The 25179-nt window shown below is 38.2% G+C and overlaps 1 protein-coding gene across 6 annotated transcripts in view; it reads left to right on the forward strand.

Moving 5' to 3' along the window:
- Positions 1–25179, forward strand: part of LOC308387216 (actin-binding LIM protein 3-like) — a 57377-nt gene that overhangs the window by 24443 nt on the left and 7755 nt on the right. For 5 of the 6 annotated variants that reach the window (XR_013969904.1, XR_013969905.1, XR_013969906.1 and 2 more), the window contains 11 exons: positions 4430–4488; positions 6171–6251; positions 6814–6975; positions 7092–7121; positions 7755–7866; positions 8098–8199; positions 13620–13670; positions 20180–20317; positions 20469–20533; positions 20838–20979; positions 24928–24957. Coding sequence is in view for 2 of the 6 variants with exons in the window: in XM_080867132.1 (XP_080723258.1) it covers positions 4430–4488; positions 6171–6251; positions 6814–6975; positions 7092–7121; positions 7755–7866; positions 8098–8199; positions 13620–13670; positions 20180–20317; positions 20469–20533; positions 20838–20979; positions 24928–24957 (972 nt within the window). In the remaining 4 variants the exon portion in view is untranslated. Of the gene's footprint in view, positions 1–4429; positions 4489–6170; positions 6252–6813; positions 6976–7091; positions 7122–7754; positions 7867–8097; positions 8200–13619; positions 13671–20179; positions 20318–20468; positions 20534–20837; positions 20980–24927; positions 25085–25179 lie in introns of all 6 variants that reach the window. The other variant, XR_013969907.1, reaches the window with a different exon arrangement.

A 25179-nucleotide genomic window follows, 5' to 3' on the forward strand; every position in this document is an offset into this window, starting at 1 on the left:
ACTAATATGTGTGTCTGTGTGCTGAGCTCCTGTAAACTGCCCCAAGGTTACATTCACTCCTTTTGATTACTTTAGACATGTAGGAGGCCCGAGCAATCACCCACGTGAGGCACACTCAATTACGACACACACACGTACACCCACTCGTACATGCACACACAAACTCGAAATCCATCTCATGACACATGTCTAGAATAAGAAGTGGTTTGTGTGTGCAAGTGCATACAAAAACTGGTTTGTGTGGTGGTAGGGATTAGGAATGGGAATTAATGAGAATTTAGAGATTCCAATTCCATTATTTGATCCCTTATCGATTCTCTTATTGATTGTCATGAGGTTCTCATTGGCTCAGTTTCAAGAGTCACCATCATTGCTAAGCAGCAGTAAAGAAAATACATTCATGCAAATTAATTGCATGCTGTGGGTCAAATGTTTGCTGAGGTATTTGCCCTCTTTGCTTTGATCAGTGTTGGAGTCGTCACTCAAAAAAGTCATTATTACACATATTACACGGGACATTCTTCTTTCAAGTAATGTGGTACATTACTTGATTACTCCCAGGAAAAAGTAATTTGTGATCCTACTCGTTATATTAATTTCATAACAATATGTAAAAATATAAAAACCCCACACACACAAACACAAATTCCCAGTGAGAACACAGATCTCTAAGATCTTTCTCTTAGTAGAATCCAAAGCTAGCTGCAACAAAGCAAAGATGAAAACCAGCACAAAAAAGCAATCGCCTTCCGCTTTAGAAACGTGAACAGATAGAAACGGAGGCTGCAGCCTGTTTGCTCCTCTGCTTGTTACCTGTTGAAGTTCAGGGTCTGGCTGCTGAGGTCGGTATTGACTGAGCTTTCACTCTGGGTTCTTGGCTAGCTTAGCATTAGCATGCTCTCTCGGTGGATGCTTGCAAAGAACCAAAGTTATGTTAGCAGCATAAAGCAGTTGTTTCTGTCCAGGATTTTCCACTTTGCCATTTATCTCGTCCTTTTGTGCAATAAAAAGTTCATATCCACGCTCTAGACTGCGTCACTATTTTCCTCCTCTTACACGTGAACTGAAATCAGCTGATTGTAATTAGAGTTCAAGAACTGTTTTATGAACTAAAAATGGATGCTAGCATCTTCAAAACGGTTAAAGGATTGAATTGCTGTTATGGTTTTCCTTTCCCTTCATTCTCAACAACATTCTCAACAAAAACTTGGATTTAATGTTAGTTAATTTCCTTTCTTTAAAAATTAGCAGCAGACCATGGTGTTTTTGTTTTTTTGTGTTTCGTTTAAATGGCGAATTACATTTTCCCTTCAGGTTTGGGGCCGCTGCTTAAAAGACGTCTTTTAATTCATTTTATCATCATTACATAAATATAATGGTGGTAAAAGAAAGCACATCTTTTAGAAGCGGTACTGTAACCGGAAGGTCGCCGGTTCGATCCCCGGGCTCTCTGTCCTGGTCGTTGTGTCCTTGGACAAGATACTTTACCCTACTGCCTACTGGTGTCGGCCAGAGGGGCCGATGGCGCGCTATGGCAGCCTCGCTTCTGTCAGTCTGCCCCAGGGAAGCTGTGGCTACAACTGTAGCTTGCCTCCACCAGTGTGTGAATGTGAGAGTGAATGAATAGTGGTATTGTAAAGCGCTTTGGGTGCCTTGAAAAGCGCTGTATAAATCCAATCCATTATTATTATTACAGCCAATCAATGCTCAGTGATCACAGCTGAGTGATAAGCGATGCCAAAGAGAATCATTTTTGTTTGGCAGAATCAGTTTTTGTTTGAATGAAATGTTCCTTTCCAAGTAGAAACTGATGATTAACCACATATATTTACTCTTTACTCGGCGTAGTCTCAGTTTCAAAAGACATACAGTATGCACTTCATGTGCTCAGTGTGTACACACTTTGTATTGGCAGCATGGCTCAGCAATAAGGAAAATTTTCTGAATATTTAAATATCTTTTTATAGACTACACTTAGAATTTCAAATGGTACAAATATATAAATGTTATTACTACTTCCCTGGGTTTCACACTGGTTGCCTTCGCCTCATATTTTTGAATAGAGTTAAGATCAGATGGCCAGTTTGTTCCACTGATTACCCTTATTTTGCATAAAGTCTGTACAAAGACAGCAGAGCCTTCATTCCTACATCCCACATCTGCATGTAAGAAGAAAAAAAAACCCAAATATCTCAGGTTACTTTATAATGGCACTATTGTTAAAAGAAAAAATAAATAGGCATGCAGCTAGTTTTCTCAGAGTTTATTTTGCACTGTGTTTGAGACTGAATTCTTTTTCACTGCACAATTTAAATTCTCCTCATCCTGTAGAAAAAGGATTTCAAGTCCAAGGCCACACATCTGTTTGACAGCAGAGTTAAAGACCGTGGGTGGGACGGGGGTGCACTGAATCACCACGCATGGTTCCTGTCTACACTATTGATTTTGTGTGGGTGTTTGTGTGAGAGCGGTGTGTGTACTTATTGGGCGTGCATAGCCTCCTGCTTTGTGTGTGCGTGTGTGTGTGCGTGTGCGTGTGTGTGTGTGTGTGTGTGTGTATGTGTGTTGCAGATTTATGGTGTTGATGGTGGTTGTATATTAGAGTCATGATCAACTAACTGAGTTCTTTTTGCTGGCCTGCACCGCCCCAGGGCTCAAGAAAAATGATACATAGGCAACGTGTGTGTGTACACATGCATTTATTTGTGTGTGTGTGTGTGTGCGCGCGCGTGCGTGCGTGTGTGCGTGTGTGCACACGTGTGCTCAGGGTGGATATATTACTGTCATTATCAGATCTACATGGATATAACATCCTGACATTAGTGGTCGATTGTTATAAGAGCTACGAGATCTCATTCATTGCCTCTTTCCTCTCTTGCGCTGTAGTTCACCCTGCTCTTCTTTGTTTACTGTTGCTCATTCTTCTCTCTTTTCCCCTTAATTACTTCACTTCTTTTTCATTCACAAAATTCTTTTGCCATAACTGTTAAAGCACAATTATGCCAACACAGTCAAAAAAATATAAACAACAACACAATTATAATGTCGCATCCTGGAATATTTGATGTAATATTTTTGCGCTTTAACACTTGTTTTACTTTCTCTTTTCTGTTTAAAAAGGATGGTACAATCATGCCGGCTTCCTTAATGGAACAATTTTGAAACGTACTTAGTTTTTTTTTTAGTCTACAATGTAATATAAGCAATGAGAAGTATTCACAGAAGCACAGCATGAAAACATGATAGCAAAACTAAAGAAAAAGTACTGAATGTATTTTTTATAATCAAGTACAGCGATAGAAGTTTCCATATGGTTGATGATAAATCAGCTGGCTAAATCATTGCTATAGAATACAAGAAGACCCAAGTTTAAGCAAAGTAAGGCTTCTACTTCAATATTAATAACTTTGTGGACATTATTAGAAACATACAACATGCAGTTCAGCATTATTCACTTGTTCATTCTTTTCAGTTCCATTCTTGTTATTTGTGCAATACTGTTTATTGTGTCTTATTTGCTAATATCTGTTGCATTTTAGGCAAAACCACAACAAGGAGGTAGAGAGGCAGGTTGCAAATAGTAACTTTATTGACCATAAAGTTGTTAACAAAACACAATGCAGAGCGTTAGCAGCAAATTCCAAGTCTAAGTCGTTTTATAAAAGCTGAAAGAAGACACAGGATAAAAGCTTGATAAAATGACAGACTGAGAAGTCATACATGCTAAAGACCCACCAGGTGGAAATGGCTAGTATAAGGTTCATATAGACTAAATTAGACAATAAGGATAGTGGGAAATGAGCAAAGGCAGGAAATAGAGCTACATGAGGGACAGGCCTTCAAAATAAAATAGGGAGTCACTAAAAGATGACATGGCAAAAACAACAAAATTTGGGGATCACGTGTCTTAAATTGTTTTCACACATTCAGAATGTCACTAAACATTAATGACAGGTGAAGATGATGACATGAATAAGAGTTGGCCAAACTAAAAAGATGAGTTACTGTGAGAAAAACATCTGTTTAATTATGGTTGGGATATTTCAGTTTAGACAAAGGAGTGGACAGAATTTTTATTTTTCCCTCTTGATATTTATCTGTGTAGGAAACTACAAGAGCTACATCCTCTCTTATCAGTTTAGATAAACTGCCTCCACACACACACACACACACACACACACACACACACACACACACACAGTGTCTCATGTGTGTGTGTGTGTGTGTGTGTGTGTGTGTGTGTGTGTGTGTGTGTGTGTGTGTGTGTGTGTGTGTGTGTGTGTGTGTGTGTGTGTGTGCCTTTGATTGATGTTGATGCACTTGAGAAAAGCTGATCTGCTCTTCATAGGATCCCATAAAACTGTATGGCTGCTGCCCACACGCAATAAACAAAGTAAACTGAGATAAAATCCCATGTGTGTATGTGCAGGTTCAGAGGTTTGGCACCCCATGTGTAAAGAAGCAGCTCGGCTGGAGAGGAAACTGAGGGTGAGTGTTACTCAAAATACCTGCAAGCCCCTGCTCTTCCTCTCTGTTTCTGTTTTTGTCCTCTCAGTGGTTCTCTCTTTCATGCTGTGTCTGAAATGTCTCACTGTTGTTTTAAAAGCAGGTATGTCGCTCTTAGCATTGTAAGAAATGTGCTCAAATCTGCCCTCAGCGAATTTAGTTTTATATATAAAAATTTGGATAAATAGACTTTATTTTGCTGTTCATTTATAAAAGATTTCATTGTAATATATAGTTCGTCACCAGATTGTTCATACTATTGTTGTAGCTTTATTTAACAGAAATTGTCCAAACACAGCATAAAGTCTTATTGTATTTTTTCAAAGCATTTCATCGAAAGTAGAGCTGCAGACCTGCACTTTGACAGCTCTTGCCAGAGCCTGGTGTTATCATGAACATGCAAATAATAATCATCACACCATGGCAGAAAAGGAAGTTGTAACTTTACAAAACACATACACACACCTACACACACCTACACACACACACACACACACAGGGAATATGAATGTTAAAAGCAGGAAATTAACATTTGTTGTCAAATGATTGCTCAGCTCAACCGGGAAGTGAACACGTCAAGAAAAAAAGTGAGATTCAGCTATTCCAGCACATAGAGGAACATTTACAAGAACACTTACATGATTAAGAGTTGGCTTAATAATGCTGTCACAGTAAAAACATAACAGGTACAGAAGTGTTAGTTTGCAGCTATAATATTCAGTACAAAGTGGTTCTCTATCCTGAAAGATTAATACTGAAGAAAAAGTCAGGTATCCGCCTTTTTAAGTCTTTGTATGAAGTCAAACAGATTTGATATCTATAATATTACACAGTTCTGGCTGTGAGCAGAGAAGCTCCATCCACTTGCTTTATATTACAAACAAAAAAGCAGCATTAACAAAACACAATTTTTTAAGTGAGAGGCTAGATAAAGTATTTTAGTTTACTTATTTATTTTAAATTTGGTCTATATTGACATTTAATATCACACGGTTGATGCATGATTTTGCAGCTGCACCTGCATGCTGTGAATCTCCTGTTCTACCACATCTATTGGATGTTGATCTGGTGACTGTGGAGGCCATCTGGACTCATTGTAATGTTCCAGAAACCCTTTTTGGGGTGGTTTCAGCTTGGTGTGACTTGGTGCGTTAACTTACAGCTATTAGAAGATGAGCACACTGAGGCTTGATGCTGAGTAGTAAGGATGGAGTCCAGAGTGTGTCCCATAGACCATCATACCACCATCATTATACCACTTTAAGTGTTGATACAAGGCAGGATGGATCCAGGCTTTCATGTTGTTTACACCAAATTCTCACCCTGCCGTTCAAATGTTTGAGCAGAATTCAAGGCTTATTACCAGGTGACCGTTTTCCAATTGTCTGCCGCCCAGTTTTGGTGAGCCGATGTAAATTATAGCCTCAGTTTCCTGTGGTACTGGAGGTACTGGTGGTACTGGGTAACCAACTCAAGGTTTGAGGTGATGTGCTTTCAGAGATGATCTTCTGGATACCTTGGCTGTAACGAGTGATTATTTGAGTTACTGCTCCAGGTTCACTTTTTTGAGTAATGCATTAAATTAAAGTACTTTTCTGCGCTCACTGTTGTATTTAAGCTAACTTTATTCACCTTCTTGCTCTCACTGACATTTGTCCCACCAGCTGAGACGTACCTCCGAGACAGCATCCATTTCTCCTCCAGGCTCCTCTCCTCTCCTTGGCTCTCCTCACCGGCTCATCTGTGTGAGTAACCGTCACCATGGCTACGCCATGGTTGCGCCCTCAGCTGTCACAGTCACATCTGTCACTCAAACATAACCAGCATAGACAGAAGCACAAAAGAGACCCTTAAAGCTCAGGCGGTCTGTGCTATCAGTCTCTCAGCAGACTTCTTGTCTGTCTGTTGCCTCTCCCTGCCTTACTGTATGCCTACTAAAAGCAAATTGCCAGACTACTAAAGCCTTAATATGCCTTTTATAATAAGCAGGCTTTTATCTTAAGCCCTTTAGTTTCCTATCCAGAGTTATTGTCTTACAGTGCACACTTTTTAGCTCTATCTTAGATCGTTTAATGTCATGTTTAAATTTTTACTGGCCCATCAAAGATTTCAGTTTAACCTGCTCACCTGAATGTTTACCATTGCCTCATTTCCCTTCCTGTATGCTACCATATGTGTGATTTTCTATGCAAGAATTTGGGTGCCTCTTCTGTTGGTGATCGAGATTGGCTGTTTACAGCCAGTCTTCTACTTATGGTTTGGTCTTCATTTAATGTGTATCCCTGTCTACCTGTCTCTCTCTAACAGGCTAAGGGTGATGGGGATGTTTTGGAATATAAGCAGGTGGCAGCACTTCCCAGGGTTAAAGCCATATATGACATTCAGCGGCCCGACATTATTCCTTATCAGGCCGACCATGCACAGACGCACCTCTCAGATGACACTTTGGAGAGATGCAACCGTAGGCAGGTAGTCACACACACACAAACTCACTATTTGAATTTCTTCCGGTAAAAATAAATTGACCATAAGGTATTAAGAATAATGAACAGTAACAAATATCTTTTATTTCTCCTCATATTCAGTCATTGGGCTCCTTATCACCATACTCTCATGTAAGTACTCCCCCACCTCTTTGTGTAATGGTTGAGAAGGTAATCCTTACTCTAAAGTATTAAATACAAAAAGAAAATAGATGTAACCGGTTTTAATTTTAGAACTCAAAACAGTAAAGTTGAGTGATATCAAACACCGGCAACATTTGAATACAAAAAGACATAGTTTGATATTTTGGGACATAATTTTGTACCCTTGAGATATACCATCTTAATTAGTAAACTTTAGAAGTGCTGGTAGGTGGATTTTGTTCCCATCAGGCTGCATGCTTCCTCTGATTCCAGTCTACATGCTACGCTAACCTAACCACTTTCATATTTAATGCGCATCTATTTATATGCTAATATTATTGTTTCAGTCTTGGCATGAAGGAAAGTAACCATCCAAGTATTTCTTTAATTTGTGCCATCATTGTAACGGCACCGTGATAGTCTTCACTGTCTGTGTTTAGACTACATCTGCACATGTTTGTGCACTAGGACTGCTAGCAGCATACACACCATGTAGGTTAATAAACTGCTGTCAGCATGATTAAAACTGTGTTGTGGAAGTAACCTTGTGGTCTACTTTACTGCCTTTAGTAAATTAAAGCACATTACTCAGACAGCCTCTAAAGCAGCCTTTCCTTTCAGGATCTCTTGGATGGCATGGAGTTAAGAACAAGACGTTCCTCCAGCTCCCCCTATACCGACTCACCTGCACACAGTCGTCACGGAGGCTCCCCACTGCATTATTATGTCCCTGGTAATACTCCCACTCAAGCAAAGACACACACACACACACACACACGCACACACAGAGAAAAATAGCTGGATAGAAAGTCTTTGTGTGGGTGCAACTCACATTTGCATGCACATGTAATCCATCGGGTTATTTGTCAGTGTATCTTTCAATACCCTGTCTGTCTTACTGTTTGTGGATGTGGGTCATTGATGCTTTGGTTTCTCTCATTGTGATTGGCTGGGCTGAGTGCAGGCAGTGAAAGTGGCAGGAGTTCTCCTTATTATAGTCAGCCAGAGCCCAGGTGTGCTACACCCACCAACACCTTCCAAGGCCCCAAGCATTTCCATGTGCCAGGTAGGCCGTTACTGTGTATGTAGCCCTGACCCTAACCTGTTAACTAACCAAAACTTCACCACGTCAGACCAAAACTAATCCACAGTTCACTGATGGACCTCATTTGTTATTACTATATATCAGCTATAGCAGCTGTTCTCCTGCATTCATGCACACAGGTTTTAATTGGATTAAAATAATAATTTGATATTTTGTTGTCATTTTTGAAATAAAAAAATCCTTTATAGTCATGGCAAAAAAGTACACTGTCTCAAGTCTAAGGTTTTACATATGAGGACATAATAAAAAACAAGGTGGTCCTGAGCAGGTGTTAGAATGAGGTAAATACAACCTCAGATGGACAACAAGCAACTAACTAACAACAGCTGAGCCAAAATGTAGAAGCTGTGTGTGAAAGAGAAAATACGGTCCATGATTCAGTCGCTTGTAGAATCACCGTTAGTAAATTGAAGTAAACATTTTCTATACAACATTATTCATCTCTCACATCATTGTAGAGGAATTTCTGCTCACTCTGCTTGACAGCGTTGCCTCAGTTCATTGAAGTTTGTGGGCATTCGTTCATGGACAGCTCTTTGAAAGTCCCACCACAGCATTTTATTCAGGTTGAGGTCTGGACTTTGTCTTGGCCAAAGCAACCTAGATTCTTTTCTTTTTCAACCATCCTCTCATATATTTTCTGCTGTGCTCGTTTATTGTCCTGGTGCATGACCAAATTTCTCTCAAGCGTTAGCTGTCAGAGGAGTTCAAGGTTCCCAGGTCCAGTGGCTGCAAAACAAACCCAAATCATCACCCCTCTACCACTGTGCTTGACAGTTGGTATGCTGTGTTTGATTTTTACCAAACATGGTGCATTATGTGCACTATAGCCAAATACCCACAGTTTAGTCTCATCTGTCCAAAAGCCATTGTTCCAAAGGTATTGAGGGTTTTCCAGATTCACCTTTGCAAACCTGAGCCATGGTATAATATTAATATTTAGAAATAATCAGCTTTTTCCTGGCACTTCTGTTATCTTTTTTGCCATTGTGTTAATACATCTGAATGCTCTAGACCGTGGGTGTCAAACATAAGGCCTGGGGCCAGAATCGGCCCAGGAAAGACTCCAATCCGGTCCACTGGACGGCTTTGAATCTCCTCCTTTGTGAAGGAGGGGATTGCTTTTGGACTTTTAACTGTATTTTCATAACTTTTAAAGTTTTTCCTCTCAATAAATATCTCCTACATTTCCATTAGTACTACAACAAGTAGTTAAGTAATTGATAATAAAACACAGAAAATGTACTGTTTTTTCCACTATCTACTATCAAAATTGAGCTACAAGACCTTTTCTGTAATTTTATATATTTATTGATTTGTGGTGACAGATTTCAGGGGATCCATGGGTGAGGGGGCGGGTAGGCGACATCGACGCCCAAGTTTGTGAATATGATAAGTGACATAGGAGTTTCAGATAGGTGTATAGCTGTATCTAGGAGGCTGAGGGGGTAGCACTATTTTTGTTTTTGTTAATGTTCTTTTTTTTTTTTTTTTGTTATAATGTCGTGATAGTAAAAACCTTAAAATTCAGGATTTACTTTCTTTTTACCATGACTGTAACTAAAGAGTAAATTTGAATATTGAGTAATTATTGTGATGGAAGAACAGTCTTCTTGCTGGTTCCAATTTATCTACCCCCCTAAAAAATGAGTCACAAAAAAGTAATTTGAGATATTAATTACTAATGAGCACGATCCATCCATCATCATCTAGAAAGAGGAACAAAAGTTTTTCTGTAATTCATTCATTTTCATCTTTTTTTATTTTCTTTTATCCTTTTGCCTTTGTCCTTATTTCATTGATGTTTTAACAACCATACAATGTATTAATCCTCCTCTCTCATTGACCAATGGGCACTCTTTGTCTATTTTGTCTTTCTCATTTGCAGCTTTTGTGTAACATACGAGTACTTTAGTACTGTCATCTTGCAACAAATATCGGTTAATTTTATTTTAAGAGCCCATCAACCCTCCACTTTAACAACTTAACGCCTCTCTCCTCTCTGAATGCTTCACTCTGTCTTTGCTCCCTTCACTATAAAAGGCCTCTTCTTCTCAATATGAGCTGCATATTTGATTTCCCTCCATCATTCCCTCTTCCTGCCCCCACTCCATTTCTCAATTTGTGTTTCCTCAAGCTTTTTTTCCTCTCGCCAGCCCTGAAACAGCATTTCCTGCTTACTTTCAACAGAGTACGAAATGTATCTGCTGGATGCTTTTATTCAAAGTGTCTCAGAGTGTCATGTGCATACACATTTAGTGCATACAAATAAGGTTGCAAACTTGGTTGCATTTGTGGCACACAGTGTGAATGGAAATGTTTTCTGTTTTTTTCATTATTTATTGTTGTATTAAAGGCTTAAAGGCATTTATAGTTTACTGTGGCATGTTGTTGTGGCGCTTTCCTGTTCTTGTCTCTTCTTAGTTTTTTCTTTTTAATTTGGATCAACTTTAATTGCTCTCCACCCTCATCTTTATTCTTGTGACGCCTGCTTTTCTTTCCTGTATTAAGCCTGGGAAGCTGTATTAATCAACCTCGGCATGTTAGTCAGGTTGTCTGGATGCAAGGCAGCACCTCTGCAGTACCAGTTTATCACCTGTTCTGTCAGCTTCTGTCGTGCTTAAGACTGTAAATGTATACAACTAATTCGGTGGGGGAGGTTAAACAAGGAAAGCCAGAATATTTAACTCCTCCGCTCTCCTCTGTGCACTGCATACTGGGATTTTGTACGGGAAGGTGATTGGTATAGTTTTACCTTTATATACAGTTTGCATGATATCTTTAAAGAAATGTGAGGTTAATTTAATTAATTATCTCATTAATTGTTGGTGTAAAGCTATGCATTGAGGTACTGGTGTTCTCCCCAGAAATGGTGTCCCTCTCTGGGGAAAAGCAAGTGATGCTAACAACACAAATAGTGCAACTAATGAAAAAAAATTGAAGGAGGAAGTGTCGCTGTGGCAGGTGATGCAGCAGGTTCAGCTTCAGTTGTATGAGATTAAAGATGAAAAAATGGTGGATGATGGTTGACATAATGTGGAAATACATTTTTCCCCTCCCTGCATCTGAGCAAATTCTAGACTTCTGTAAAAAAAATTATTACTGATGACTATAGTTCTGATAATCAGCATTTCTGTCAAGGCAAACGTATCCGACCTACCTTCGTTTCACCTTTGTCAAGTGTGGTGAAGGAAAATGACCTCAGTGTTGTGAGAAGAAAATGTCATTGATTTGGAGGTCTAGTCAGTAGTTTTGAGCTTGGGTTTGTGTTATAAAAGCATATGTTTTAGGTTTACTTCCTGTATGTTCTCACCTGTACCTCGTTCCCCACCATCAGTGTTCACAACATATGGTATATTCCTGTTCCCTTTCTTCCTGTGTGCACCTTCTTTGGTCTCCTGTTTTCCTTTGCTTACGTTTTTTATTTTGGATTTCTGTTAATGCCACATTATGGATTTTTAACATTTTGGACTTTGATTTTACCCTGAATAAAAATCTTGCTTTGTAATTCAAGTGTGCCATTCACAGCTCTGCACTCAACATTGCACATTAGGGCCATGATGTCACCCTAATGATTTTTCAGATCACCATACAGCTACAGAAGACACCTTCAGCACCAACTGTGGCAAATTAACATTCAGAAGCAGACCCCTCCTGTCAGTCTTTCTGAAGTCAGTGGAGATTAAGAAAAGATCACTAATATCATTATTTCAACATTGGGAGTTGGTAAGAAACACAACATCGTCATCAGTAATAAGAATTGCAAAAAGCTAGGAGACAGGAAAGAAATCTCACATGAAAGGCAACGAGGTTCTTGATTAGAATCTTTGCTAATGATATAGATCAGAGATGTCAGATTCATTTTACATCATGGGCCACATACAACCCATTTTAAGTGGGCAAGACTAGAAACTGTCACCAAGTGCTTGGTCAAAGCAAGCACTTGTTTGATTGTTGGGTTTTTTTCTGTATTATTGTAGACTCTTTACCTTACAATACAACGTGCCTTGAGGCGACTCTTCTTGTGATTTGGCACTATTTAAGTAAAATAGAACTGAATTGAATGGATGCCAGTCATGTAGATGGAGGGATTACCTACACTGAAGTTGAACTTTCCTTTGAGAAGACTTTTTTTACTACCATTCAGCAGCTCAGTTGTGACTCCCTGAAGAGCCCTATAGGCAACAAAAAAAAGGAGAGAGAGATGTTAGGGTTTGCTAAGAAATCAGAGACCAGCTTCACTTCACTGTACAAACTATAAAAATAGCTGAATCTTTTAAATACATTTAAGGATGGTCTGGAAGCCATTATTCATTATATTCAGACTTTCAATAACTCGCACTATTGGACAATTTAGGCCTTTGTGTCTAGAGGAAGAAAAAGCAGATCATCTTTGTTGCAGATGCTATTTCATGGGATAAGCTGTTGTATTCAAATACTGCTATATTGTTGAAAATAAGAGGACTTAGCAGCTACGTCACTGTACAAAGAGGCATTAGGCAGGGTTGGCCCCTATGTGGTCAGCCATATGCTGTTGCCTTTTAAATCAGCTTAGATGGGGTCTCACAGGTTTAACCTTTGCTGCAGTTTCACGTACATGAACTAATGTGCCTGCTTATGCTGATGATGCAGCTGTGTTGATTACTCGTCATAACAATTCTGCACATGATCGCATAAAACCCCACTAAAATATGTGAGCACACCCTTTCCAAGAGTTAACTGGTTGAAGAAGGCTCGAGATGTAAATGGCAGCTGGCACTTCCATCTAGGATGCACTGGAGCAGAAAGGGATGAAAAAAAATTGTGTTTTTGGAAAAATTATATTCTGAAAAGAAACTGACAGGGTTCTGAGGAGAAAAATCATTGCCCAAACCATCTAGCAACAGTTTGACTATAGGATGAGGTATTTGGTTGTGAATTATTTTGTTGCCACTTGACTGTTGTTGAACCTTCAAGTACACTTTTAAAGGAAATACAAATAGGACTGGCTAACTTTTTCTTGGGAGGATATCACTGGCTCAGATGTGCATTTCTGTTGTCACCTCTGTGTGAAGGTGGGCAGAGTCCGGTGGTTGCTTTTCTCTGAATAGAGTTCATGTGGATGATTGTATCGATTTTGGAGTGATAGAAATGTCCTCTGCAGAGTAACTTGTGGATCACTTGATCTCACTTTCTGAACATATTTATGTGTTGTAGCCACACTATGTACAGGTTGGGGTTGTAAATATGTACAGTAGCTTTCCTTTGTGGGATCAATAAAGTATCTGTCTAATTGTACAAAGAAATTGGTTTATTAAAGAATTAGTTAAAGGTCAAAGTTCTCCTCTTCTCTGAATGTTTATTTTGCTTTTTCTCACCAACTGACTCTCTTTTGTTCTCAGCTTCTGAAGAAACTAACATCTATAGAAAACCACCCATCTACAAGAGAGAAGGTTGGTTAATTGGTCAAATTTTTGTGATTTCAAAACCTTTTTTGGGGCTGTGTATCTGTCCAGTTAGTTGATTCTTGTGTTCATTGTAGCATAGTCTTAGTGTGATAGTTCTGTGTGTCTGATTTAAAGAACCAGTTACAGAAAAGATCTGAGTTAAAGCTGCAGTATAGATTTATGGACACACTTCTTTGTTGTCTGTAATCTGCTACCTCTGATTAGATTCAGTCTTCTTAGGATTTTCTCAACATGGAAACACTCAGAATAAATGAAAGAATTTCTTCTGGACCCTTACACAGCCTTAAAGTAGCTGCAGTTTGACCCATCCCGTTCAGTTAAAAAGTTTATGGTGTGAATTAACTCTAATTTTGTTCCCCAATTTTTCAGCTCTTGTCAGTTGTCCACTAGATAAGTTTCACCTTCTGAAACTAGAAAGGTTGATGGCCTTTGGGTACTGATCACTTGTCCCTGTTAAGTAGGCTTTGGTTGGAATGGGGTAAACGGTCTATGAAAAGCCTAAGAAATACATGTTTAAAATGCAATTTCATAGTGAAAAATGATAAAACTACAAGAAATGAACCCAACATAAAGCAAGATGGCAGACACAAAGCAAAGCACCTCTTGGGGTAAACCGACAAACTGACAAAGGGGACAATACGGGACCACGCGCACACACACACACACACACACACACACACACACACACACACACAGAGGGGTGACTGGAGGTGAAGCACAGGTGGGAACAAGGCACAGGTGAAAGCAATAATTTGGCAGATAGTCACAGCAGAGAAAAAGACCATGAAATAAAATTAGAGGTGTGGTTGTGCAGTTAATGTTGCTTAGGAAGGTTTCTAACAAATAGAAGTGACCCGGAAGTATCTGTATGGCAGCCATAATAACAAATCAAATTCTCCACCTGCTAAGAAAAGACCCTTCCTTTATTACGTGCAACAAACCATCCAACTGTTCACCAAAACAATGACTGTGATTTAGGCCTAAACCAAACTGATGGTGATTTTGGTCACATAAATGTTAACACTAAGTGTGTGTTTCTCATTTTTGAGTCAATTCAATCACTAATTTCACTTATATGAACTATATCAAAGTGTGTTTAAGATATACATGAGTCATGTCTGTGGTTGTATTGCCACCCTTTAGATTGATCATCATCATATGATATACATTTTTACTCGGGGCTAGCTGGGAAAGGCTCCAGCCTAAGTTGTTGATGGAGGGAATTTTACTTCGGTCACAGAAAATTTCAACAGTAGGTAGGATAAGAGTTACTGCATCATTGGTTAGGCAGGAAAAAAATAATAAAATAAGATTCATTTAATTTTATAGAATTTCAGCCTTTTTTACTAGTTCTTCTTGTAATTTAGTAATTTAGTCCAGCTATGGGACATTGTAGTTTTAACATGGTACACCATTTACAAATATGTGCATTCAGATTCTCTGAGTAAAAAGCTTTCCTTTTCCTGTTTCCTTATAAGTTTTTCTGGACACCTTTCCTTGATGTTTTCCATCAAAATCAGGTAAAAGGAAGGAGGAGTCAATTTTAGGACTACTTGATTATTATCCATAAAAAGAGACATGAGAAACTAACCTTCACTTCATATCAAAAAGAAGTGACCAAGAGACAAATAATACAGAGTAAAGATTAAATATGATGCCAGAGGCAGAAGAACAGATGAGGCTGGAGAAACTAAAAATATTAAAAACAGTAAAAATAGCCAATCTGTTACACCACCACTGCAGCCATTGTCTGTGCTTCTCAGTTTTGCTGTCATGTATCTGTTGGAGGAGGACTCATATGGAGACTCTTAAGGCAGCAGCATAAATTGAAAACACACCTTTACTTAAATAGGTTGAAAAGTACAAACTATAAATATTAAGGACTATACAGGAATCCAACAATTTAGGCACAGAAGACACAATAACAGACACTGTACAAGGACTGACAGAAAGATGCCATTATATATACACAAGGGGGGGGGGGGGGGGGGGTTAGCTGAAGTGAACACAGCTGAGGGAAATGAGACACAGGTGAACATAATCTACAGTGGCTTGTAAAAGTATTCGGCCCCCCTTGAACTTTTCCACATTTTGTCACATTGCAGCCACAAACATGAATCAATTTTATTGGAATTCCACGTGAAAGACCAACACAAAGCGGTGTACACGTGAGAAGTGGAACGAAAATCATACATGATTCCAAACATTTTTTACAAATAAATAACTGCAAATTGGGGTGTGCGTAATTATTCAGCCCCCTTTGGTCTGAGTGCAGTCAGTTGTCCATAGACATTGCCTGATGAGTGCTAATGACTAAATAGAGTGCACCTGTGTGTAATCTAATGTCAGTACAAATACAGCTGCTCTGTGATGCCTCAGAGGTTGTCTAAGAGAATATTGGGAGCAACAACACCATGAAGTCCAAAGAACACACCAGACAGGTCAGGGATAAAGTTAGTGAGAAATTCAAAGCAGGCTTAGGCTACAAAAAGATTTCCCAAGCCTTGAACATCCCACAGAGCACTGTTCAAGCAATCATTCAGAAATGGAAGGGGTATGGTATGGTATGTATGTATGTATGTATGTATGTATGTATGTATGTATGTATGTATGTATGTATGTATGTATGTATGTATGTATGTATGTATGTATGTATGTATGTATGTATGTATGTATGTATGTATGTATGTATGTATGTATGTATGTATGTATGTATGTATGTATGTATGTATGTATGTATGTATGTATGTATGTATGTATGTATGTATGTATGTATGTATGTATGTATGTATGTATGTATGTATGTATGTATGTATGTATGTATGTATGTATGTATGTATGTATGTATGTATGTATGTATGTATGTATGTATGTATGTATGTATGTATGTATGTATGTATGTATGTATGTATGTATGTATGTATGTATGTATGTATGTATGTATGTATGTATGTATGTATGTATGTATGTATGTATGTATGTATGTATGTATGTATGTATGTATGTATGTATGTATGTATGTATGTATGTATGTATGTATGTATGTATGTATGTATGTATGTATGTATGTATGTATGTATGTATGTATGTATGTATGTATGTATGTATGTATGTATGTATGTATGTATGTATGTATGTATGTATGTATGTATGTATGTATGTATGTATGTATGTATGTATGTATGTATGTATGTATGTATGTATGTATGTATGTATGTATGTATGTATGTATGTATGTATGTATGTATGTATGTATGTATGTATGTATGTATGTATGTATGTATGTATGTATGTATGTATGTATGTATGTATGTATGTATGTATGTATGTATGTATGTATGTATGTATGTATGTATGTATGTATGTATGTATGTATGTATGTATGTATGTATGTATGTATGTATGTATGTATGTATGTATGTATGTATGTATGTATGTATGTATGTATGTATGTATGTATGTATGTATGTATGTATGTATGTATGTATGTATGTATGTATGTATGTATGTATGTATGTATGTATGTATGTATGTATGTATGTATGTATGTATGTATGTATGTATGTATGTATGTATGTATGTATGTATGTATGTATGTATGTATGTATGTATGTATGTATGTATGTATGTATGTATGTATGTATGTATGTATGTATGTATGTATGTATGTATGTATGTATGTATGTATGTATGTATGTATGTATGTATGTATGTATGTATGTATGTATGTATGTATGTATGTATGTATGTATGTATGTATGTATGTATGTATGTATGTATGTATGTATGTATGTATGTATGTATGTATGTATGTATGTATGTATGTATGTATGTATGTATGTATGTATGTATGTATGTATGTATGTATGTATGTATGTATGTATGTATGTATGTATGTATGTATGTATGTATGTATGTATGTATGTATGTATGTATGTATGTATGTATGTATGTATGTATGTATGTATGTATGTATGTATGTATGTATGTATGTATGTATGTATGTATGTATGTATGTATGTATGTATGTATGTATGTATGTATGTATGTATGTATGTATGTATGTATGTATGTATGTATGTATGTATGTATGTATGTATGTATGTATGTATGTATGTATGTATGTATGTATGTATCGCCCATCTCTGCTAACAACTGGGGGACGGAGACGGAAACTCAAGATATAAACAGACCTCAGATTATAAAAAGTAACCACAACTCAAGACTAAAAGCTCAAAAACTTACTTAAAATATAAAATTCAGAGAGCCATAAACTTTATAAAATGCAAAACTATGCTTTTTCCATATTTCCTTTTGCGCTTCTTCATCTTCAAGATGAGTTCCAGCGTCACTCCCTTTCCTGAGCAGCTCAATTTTTCAAACAATCGACACTGGAGTTGAACATAACCGCATCAATTTTAAGATATGAGCTGTTGACTGTTTGGAGAACTGAATGCAAATGCCTCTCCGTAGCTTCTATGTAGGTTGATTTCTGCCAGCCCCTTTCTCTGTATGACCAAATATCTCATAAGTCAGAAGACCATTCAGTGAGTTCCCAGATTGACCTTAATATGACTGAATCTTGTATCACCCAGTCACACTGACTAGCCTGCTCAGTTTTTTAGCGTTCTAGCCAAATGCTACCTCATGAGACTTTTGGAAAAATGCACATACTAAATCACAGTCAGAGCTGATGGATTGGTGCATTCCTAATTATGACAGTAGCATTCCCCATACATCATGTTGATAAAGTTGCTTTAAGGTTACTTGGCTCAACTATAAAGGTATGCAAACTTGAGGTGGATGTAAAGTTTGATCGCAGTTTTGATACAGCCACATCAAACCTGTGATTACAGATTCCGCTGGTGGAACTGAGAGAAGCAGTGCCAAATAGTGTCTAGATGATCTATCTGTGCTCACATGGCAGGTCCAACAGAGTTACAGTTCTTCTGAAAGACCTCTGCATGATTTACATTGCGCCACAAAGTGCTGACAAGCCTCTCTCTCTCCTGTTGGGCAGTCTGCAAACTGGGCTGTGTGGATGTGGATTTACATTTACACCATTAATCATGTATAGAGCAGATTTCATATTAAGGCAAAATACCATAATCAGGTGTATATACGATACATTGATACCATAATGTGTTATAGGCAGATGTGGCTGCACGTCTGCCTATAACACTATGCAATAACACTATTTCATCTATTTCCTCACATGTCATCTACCACATCTAGATATACCACAGAAGGAATCACAAATAAAATGTTTTAGCAGCTCCAGCTGTATCAAATGATCTAAGTCAGGCCAAAAATACATTGCATCTGTTTTGGTGCATCTGAAAGGTAGCATCAGTTTTAGATGTAAAATGATACTAAAAATGGGGGTGAGGTGGAGCCATATTGCACTTGATCAAATGCTTAAGTTAAATGAATACTCAAATTAAATTAAAAAAAAAACATCACAATACAAAAATGATAACAAATACGCACAAACAGATGGATTTTATTTGTCCTTCAAAGAAGAAAAATGCCATTCATGTATACACATGATTAGTTTAGTGGCCCTGAAGGTACAAATGCACTGCGTCTTAAGAAAACACCAGCAAATAGAAAAATGCTCAAAAAGCACACAAAAGACAAGGGCCGTTTGGGGAAACAACAGTGTGATGGACCAGCTGCAGAAGTGACAAACTAGCAGTTAATAGCAAACATGAATCTACAGTGTTATATGAATCATCTGATTAAAAAAAAACACCATGCGTGTGTCTTTTTCACATCTTTTCTACAGTCATTTGTGGTTTAGTTTCTGTCACGTGTGCAGCTGTGCTGTCACATTACTGTCTTCCAAAAACACTCCATTGTGTTTTGTGATTTCCTGTTTCCATTGTGGTTTGTGTGCTTTTACAGTGTTTTTCTGTTTGCTGGCATTTTTCTTAATTACTTCTTGTGAGATTTCAGCCCTAACAGAAACTTTACACACTTGTATAATACCTTAAAGTGTTTCATTCTGTTCATATTTTTTATTCAGAGTCAGCATTATCGCCTGCTTGAAGTTTTGTATCACACCCCCTCCCATTGTCTCTGACCTCTTTTCGATTTTCCATTCCCCTGTTTTTGATGCGTCTCCCCTCTTCTCCTCCTTTCCTCTCACATACTGTGCTCTCTCCCCTCTCTGTAAATATATGCACTACTTCATCTGTCTTGTTTCTCTTGCACTCACGCATCAGCAAACACGTTGGTCAGAAAATCATTTTAAAGCCAACAATGGGAGGGGGGGGAAAAAGACACTTTCATTAAACAAGAACATCTTTAAGGCTTTCTACCCATATAGATGTTTCACTTCTGGTTGTTTTGTTGTTATTTCTAGCATGAAATTCAGCACAAGATCCTAGGACAAAAAGATTTTCTGTCACAAATCAAATGTTCAAAGTGTGTCTTTAACAATAAATTTAAAAAAATACCCTCAACAGCTTCTCTAATTATCTTCCTGTCAGAAATATCAGCCTCTCCAACAGCCAATAAGAGTAGGACCAATGACAATCTCACCAATTCAAATCGCCTTTCCACCTCAAACTGTAACAGCATTTATCACCCGAACTCCAACTACTACCCATATACTGGCTCTCCAAAAGGTAAAGCACCTTCTACTTAACAGCATGTTTTACTGCTATACACAAACTGAACCCAGAGAGCCAAGTGACAGTTTTTTCACTTTGATGTTCACTTTTTCAGTCTTCTCACTTGCTCCCTGTTACCTTTCATTTCCTCCATCTCTCTGTCTAGTCTCCAGGGTGAGGAGGTTTTCATCTGGAGGAGAGGAGGATGGACTGAATCATAATATAAACAGGGTAAAAATACATCTGTTGCTTCTTCCTGTTATATTTTAAGTGAGGGTTAATATTTAATGAGCCAGTTAATTAAATGCTTCTTTCCAGCCTCACTTGACATGATACAAAGTGATGCCCCTGTACTCCTCTCTTCTTCTGTCCTCACATCCTTTATCCTGCATTATTCCATCACCATCTGTCAACTCATGCACCCATCCCACTCAATCAACTCTTATTACTCCATCTATCTGTCCTTTTGTTCCACCTTGTTTTCCCATCTCTCTTTGTTCCTCCCCTCTGCTCTACTTTCCTTCACTCCATGCAGGGAATTGGCAGATTGATCCTGAAGGAGGAGATGAAGGCACGAGCAGGTTGTCACGACAATGACCAGTGGGGTAGCAGACACAGCTCCCGCTGTAGCAGCAAGGAGGCGCTGAGCAATCTGGGATACAGCTCCCTTAATGGCTGTAAGTGTGTGTGTGTGTGTGTGTGTGTGTACATGTGTTTATTTACATCTTGAATATGCCAGTAAGCTGATCAACTTTATTTACCATGCATTGTCACATGACAGTAGGTTAGGCTCGTAATCTTGTCTTTAGTATGATGAATTTGATGTGGGATTTTTTGCAGATATATTAGTAAAAGTCTATATTGTAATTCATTATAGAAAAAACAAACTAAGTCTGATGATTTTAAGAGGTGGTGCCATGGCTATAAGTTGATTAGCTGGAGTAAAGCAGAAATATTCAAGTGGATGTATTCTGCTTTTTTCTTATTTTATGGTGTGTATATATATAAATACTGTTACACTGGTGAATGCTCACATTAAACGTGGCTAAAGTTTGAAATAATGAGGTCAACACAGGCTTCAGATGGCTCTAAATGCACAGTTTTTTTATACTCGTATTTTCATATGACATCACTGAGAGCAAATATCCCTTATATGGTCATCTCAGGCACACAGGACTGTGAGCAGCGCAGCCTAAGTCATCCGTTGTTCAAACGGTTTGTTTTTGCGGGACAGCTAATGAGAAGAAAGCTTACTTAAAAAGACAGGAAAAGGAGCCACAACAGACTGTTTTTATGGCAATGCTACAAACACCCCTTTTATCTGGTTAAGTAGCGAAAGTCTGTCTATTGGTTGTTCCCTCATTTGTTCCAAATATTGGAAAAATATCTCCCTGTCTACGGGATAAACCATCTCTCTAAAGTATCTCAGTATTTACTGGACTCCATTGTTTTATCTTCTGTTTCCCATATGATTTATATAGTAATAAAATATTAAACATTTGCATGTTAGCATTATCAGTGTGACCATGTTAGCATGCTGGTGTTCATAAAGAATTTTAGCTTCAAATATGGTAAATGGCCTGTATTTATATAGCGCTTTACTAGTCCCTAAGGACCCCAAAGCGCTTTACATATCCAGTCATCCACCCATTCACACACACATTCGCACACTGGTGATGGCAAGCTACATTGTAACCACAGCCACCCTGGGGCGCACTGACAGAGGCGAGGCTGCCGGACACTGGCGCCACCGGGCCCTCTGACCACCACCAGTAGGCAACAGGTGAAGTGTCTTGCCCAAGGACACAACGACCGAGACTGTCCGAGCCGGGGCTCGAACCGGCAACCTTCCGATTACAAGGCGAACTCCTAACTCTTGAGCCACGATCGCCCCAAATAGTAGCTAGCCTGGCTACGTCCTTTCTGTCTCTCTTCTGGTGAAAGGTTAATGATGTTAAGTTTGCATGGCTTATGGATATATTCCCAGTCCCTGAAGTATTTTATTTATTTATTTAATGTTTAAAAGGTTTGAGGCTTTAGTAGCTAAAACAACATTAGTTTTGGTTTGGGCTAATTCTGATTAGGATGCAGTGACTGAAGGTTAGATGTTAGGAAATAAATGTAGTTTCCTTTATAGCTGGAACAGTGTTGGGTGTTGTACTGTTTGCTGACCGAGCCTGAGCAGGTGGGGTTTTCCCGCTTCTGTGTTAACTCTTTAATTGATCCCATTCCTCATTGTGTTCAGCAGATAACGCGAGACAAAGATGGAGAGATTTGGAGAAAGGCAAAGAAAGCGTGCGTTGTGTTGTGTTGTGCTGGGGGTCCAGCAGGAATAAAAGGAAGCCTGTTAAAGCGGAACAAAGAGTGAACACTATAGAAAGTGTATAGATATAAGGGTGAGAGAGAGAATCAGAAGCTAAGGCAATTTGGAGCTGTTGAGAGAAGATGTACGACATGAAGCCTTAGAAGTAAATCAGGGTCAGAGAGCGGTGGAAAAAGAGGGAAATGAGCTCTGTCCACAGGGAGGTCACGGAGAGAGAGAGAGGTATGAATAATGTGGGTGCTCAGTGCTGTGTAATCACTATGGGTTTATGGTGCTTGCTGTTATTACACTGATTAGAAAATCCTGACAGGCGCACTCATCTGTTCTTCAGAGGAAGCTAATTCCAAAATGGGATGTTCACCATTTTTCAGAAATGGAATGTACTGCTACAAACTGACTGACATGCTTGGTGACTTCCTCTCACTGAATTGATTCGGACCATTTTTATCCACGCTAGCAGCGTGACCCTAAGGATGGCAGTATCTGTCCATCAGTTAGTTAGTCAATCACTTCGGTCTAATATATCTCAGCATGGTGGTATGGCCATGACAATTTCACATTTCATGTTCACCAGAGGATGACAGCTGGTAAACACATTTATATCATTCTCAGAGATGACCTTAAGTCATCAGGTCAAAGCTTAACAACTGAGCATTGCAGTTGTTTTGTTTTATTCTGATTCAGCCTTCAGAGTCATTGATTGTAGATTGTTAAGTGATTGCATAATCATTCAAATGTACTTAAGTGTGTACAGGATCAATAATTAATATTCAGCAGTGATGCAGCTGTCTTAAGTTTAGCACTAATACTAGAGAAGCAGCTGCATTTAAATTAGTAGAAAACTAGCCGTAAAAGCGCAAGGTGCTTTTGATTTATTTTTATTTTTTTATAATAAATCATTATTATCTTTGATTATTTGTTCAGTTAAAGACTTAAAGATGTTTTTACAAGATCCTCAGCTGTAGTTTTGCTTTGTAATTAGCAATTGCTAGCACGCGATCATGCGAAACTAAGAAAATCTCACTGTAATTATTTCACCATAGTGACAGAAACAGTCAGTAGCAAGCTTTGCTAGTAAGTCATTATAATAAAATGGAAAAAAGGGAAAGAACTTTTTCTTTTATTTGTTTGTTTGTTTATCTATGTTTGAGAAAAAATAACTGCATAACTCTATTCGAAATAAGTGCAGTGGGTACGTGCCATAAGCATATAAATATCTAACGTGCTGCATGCCTATGCACATAGTGCTTCATATTTTAAATGATGTATAGGTCTTGGTAGTGATTAATCCTGCATGCAGATCTTCTTAGGGACATTTTTTCACACAGCTGATGTTTTATAGACATCTCCCAAAACAACTGGCTTTTTTAAATATGTATACCCTCGCCACTGAAAACTAATACTTTTACTATGTGGTAGATTTATTAACCCTACTTAACAGAGTGTGACATCTGTTCATGTTGTCCCAGCAACTGATATGCATGTTTATGCGCACACTAAACGAAAAGACCAACATGGTCCACAAAGGACAGCAGCATTGTTGCAGCTTTAGTCAGTTTAATGGATCAGGATGAAGAACATCTGCTGATTGCCAATGCTTTTTAAAGACGAGAATGAATATCCCAATATTAACTTCAGCTATGCCTTTGTTCTCACACACTGTGCATATAATGCATTTTTCATGGGTTTTATTTTTTAAAATGTTCAAATTCATTGCATTATGATTAACATGGAGTCCTCTTCATTTGGTAGATATCCTAATTACTATAACAATTTCAGTATTTTAAGATATATACAACAGAATGCCTGGATTCTTACGTGTGTTTAGTAGGATGTCATGTGCAGACGAGTAATAGTGCATATATTGGACAAAGGATTGAAAATGACGATGTGAGGCGGGAAGAAAAGAAAAGATTGTGCTAGGGAGATGGAGATAGATAATTTGATGCAGTGACCTCCTAAAGTTCTCTTTGTGTCCCATAACATACTATAACTTTCTCAATAGATTCCACAGATCACTGCACGATTTGTTCCTCAGTGTTTTAACTGAATCGGAGATGGATTCAAAATCCATCTTGCCGTTTTTCTTTAGCAGTATTTTATTCTCTTTACTAGCATCTCTTTTCTGGGAAACAAGTCCCTCTACTAAAGTGTTTATTGAGCTAAAGTTCTTATTCTAAATCATTTTTAAAAAAACTGCATTTTTGGGGCTTGAGACAAAATTTTCACAGTATGAAACTGGTGAAATTACAATATTTTCATATGGCCCCTCTCCCCACTCCTTTGTTTGTCTGTCTTTCAGCTCCCAGGTCCCTCTGCAGCGCTGACAGCGGTGAGTGGTTCATCAATGTGTTTTGATCTGCTTGTTCATCCCAATGGGAGCCGCGGCACAGACAGACGGCTTTTCCCCTCATCTTCTTCATCCTGTTAGTTCTGCTGTGACAGCAGCAGAGCTTTAAGTAGGAGATTTTTATCAGTTCACACTGACACGTGCACAGACACCTCTATCTTTTGAGTTACGGGTAGGAAGATGAATGACAACAAGGCCTGTCTT

The sequence above is a fragment of the Rhamphochromis sp. 'chilingali' genome (assembly GCF_963969265.1).
Source record: "Rhamphochromis sp. 'chilingali' genome assembly, chromosome: 19".
Classification (NCBI taxonomy): domain Eukaryota; kingdom Metazoa; phylum Chordata; class Actinopteri; order Cichliformes; family Cichlidae; genus Rhamphochromis; species Rhamphochromis sp. 'chilingali'.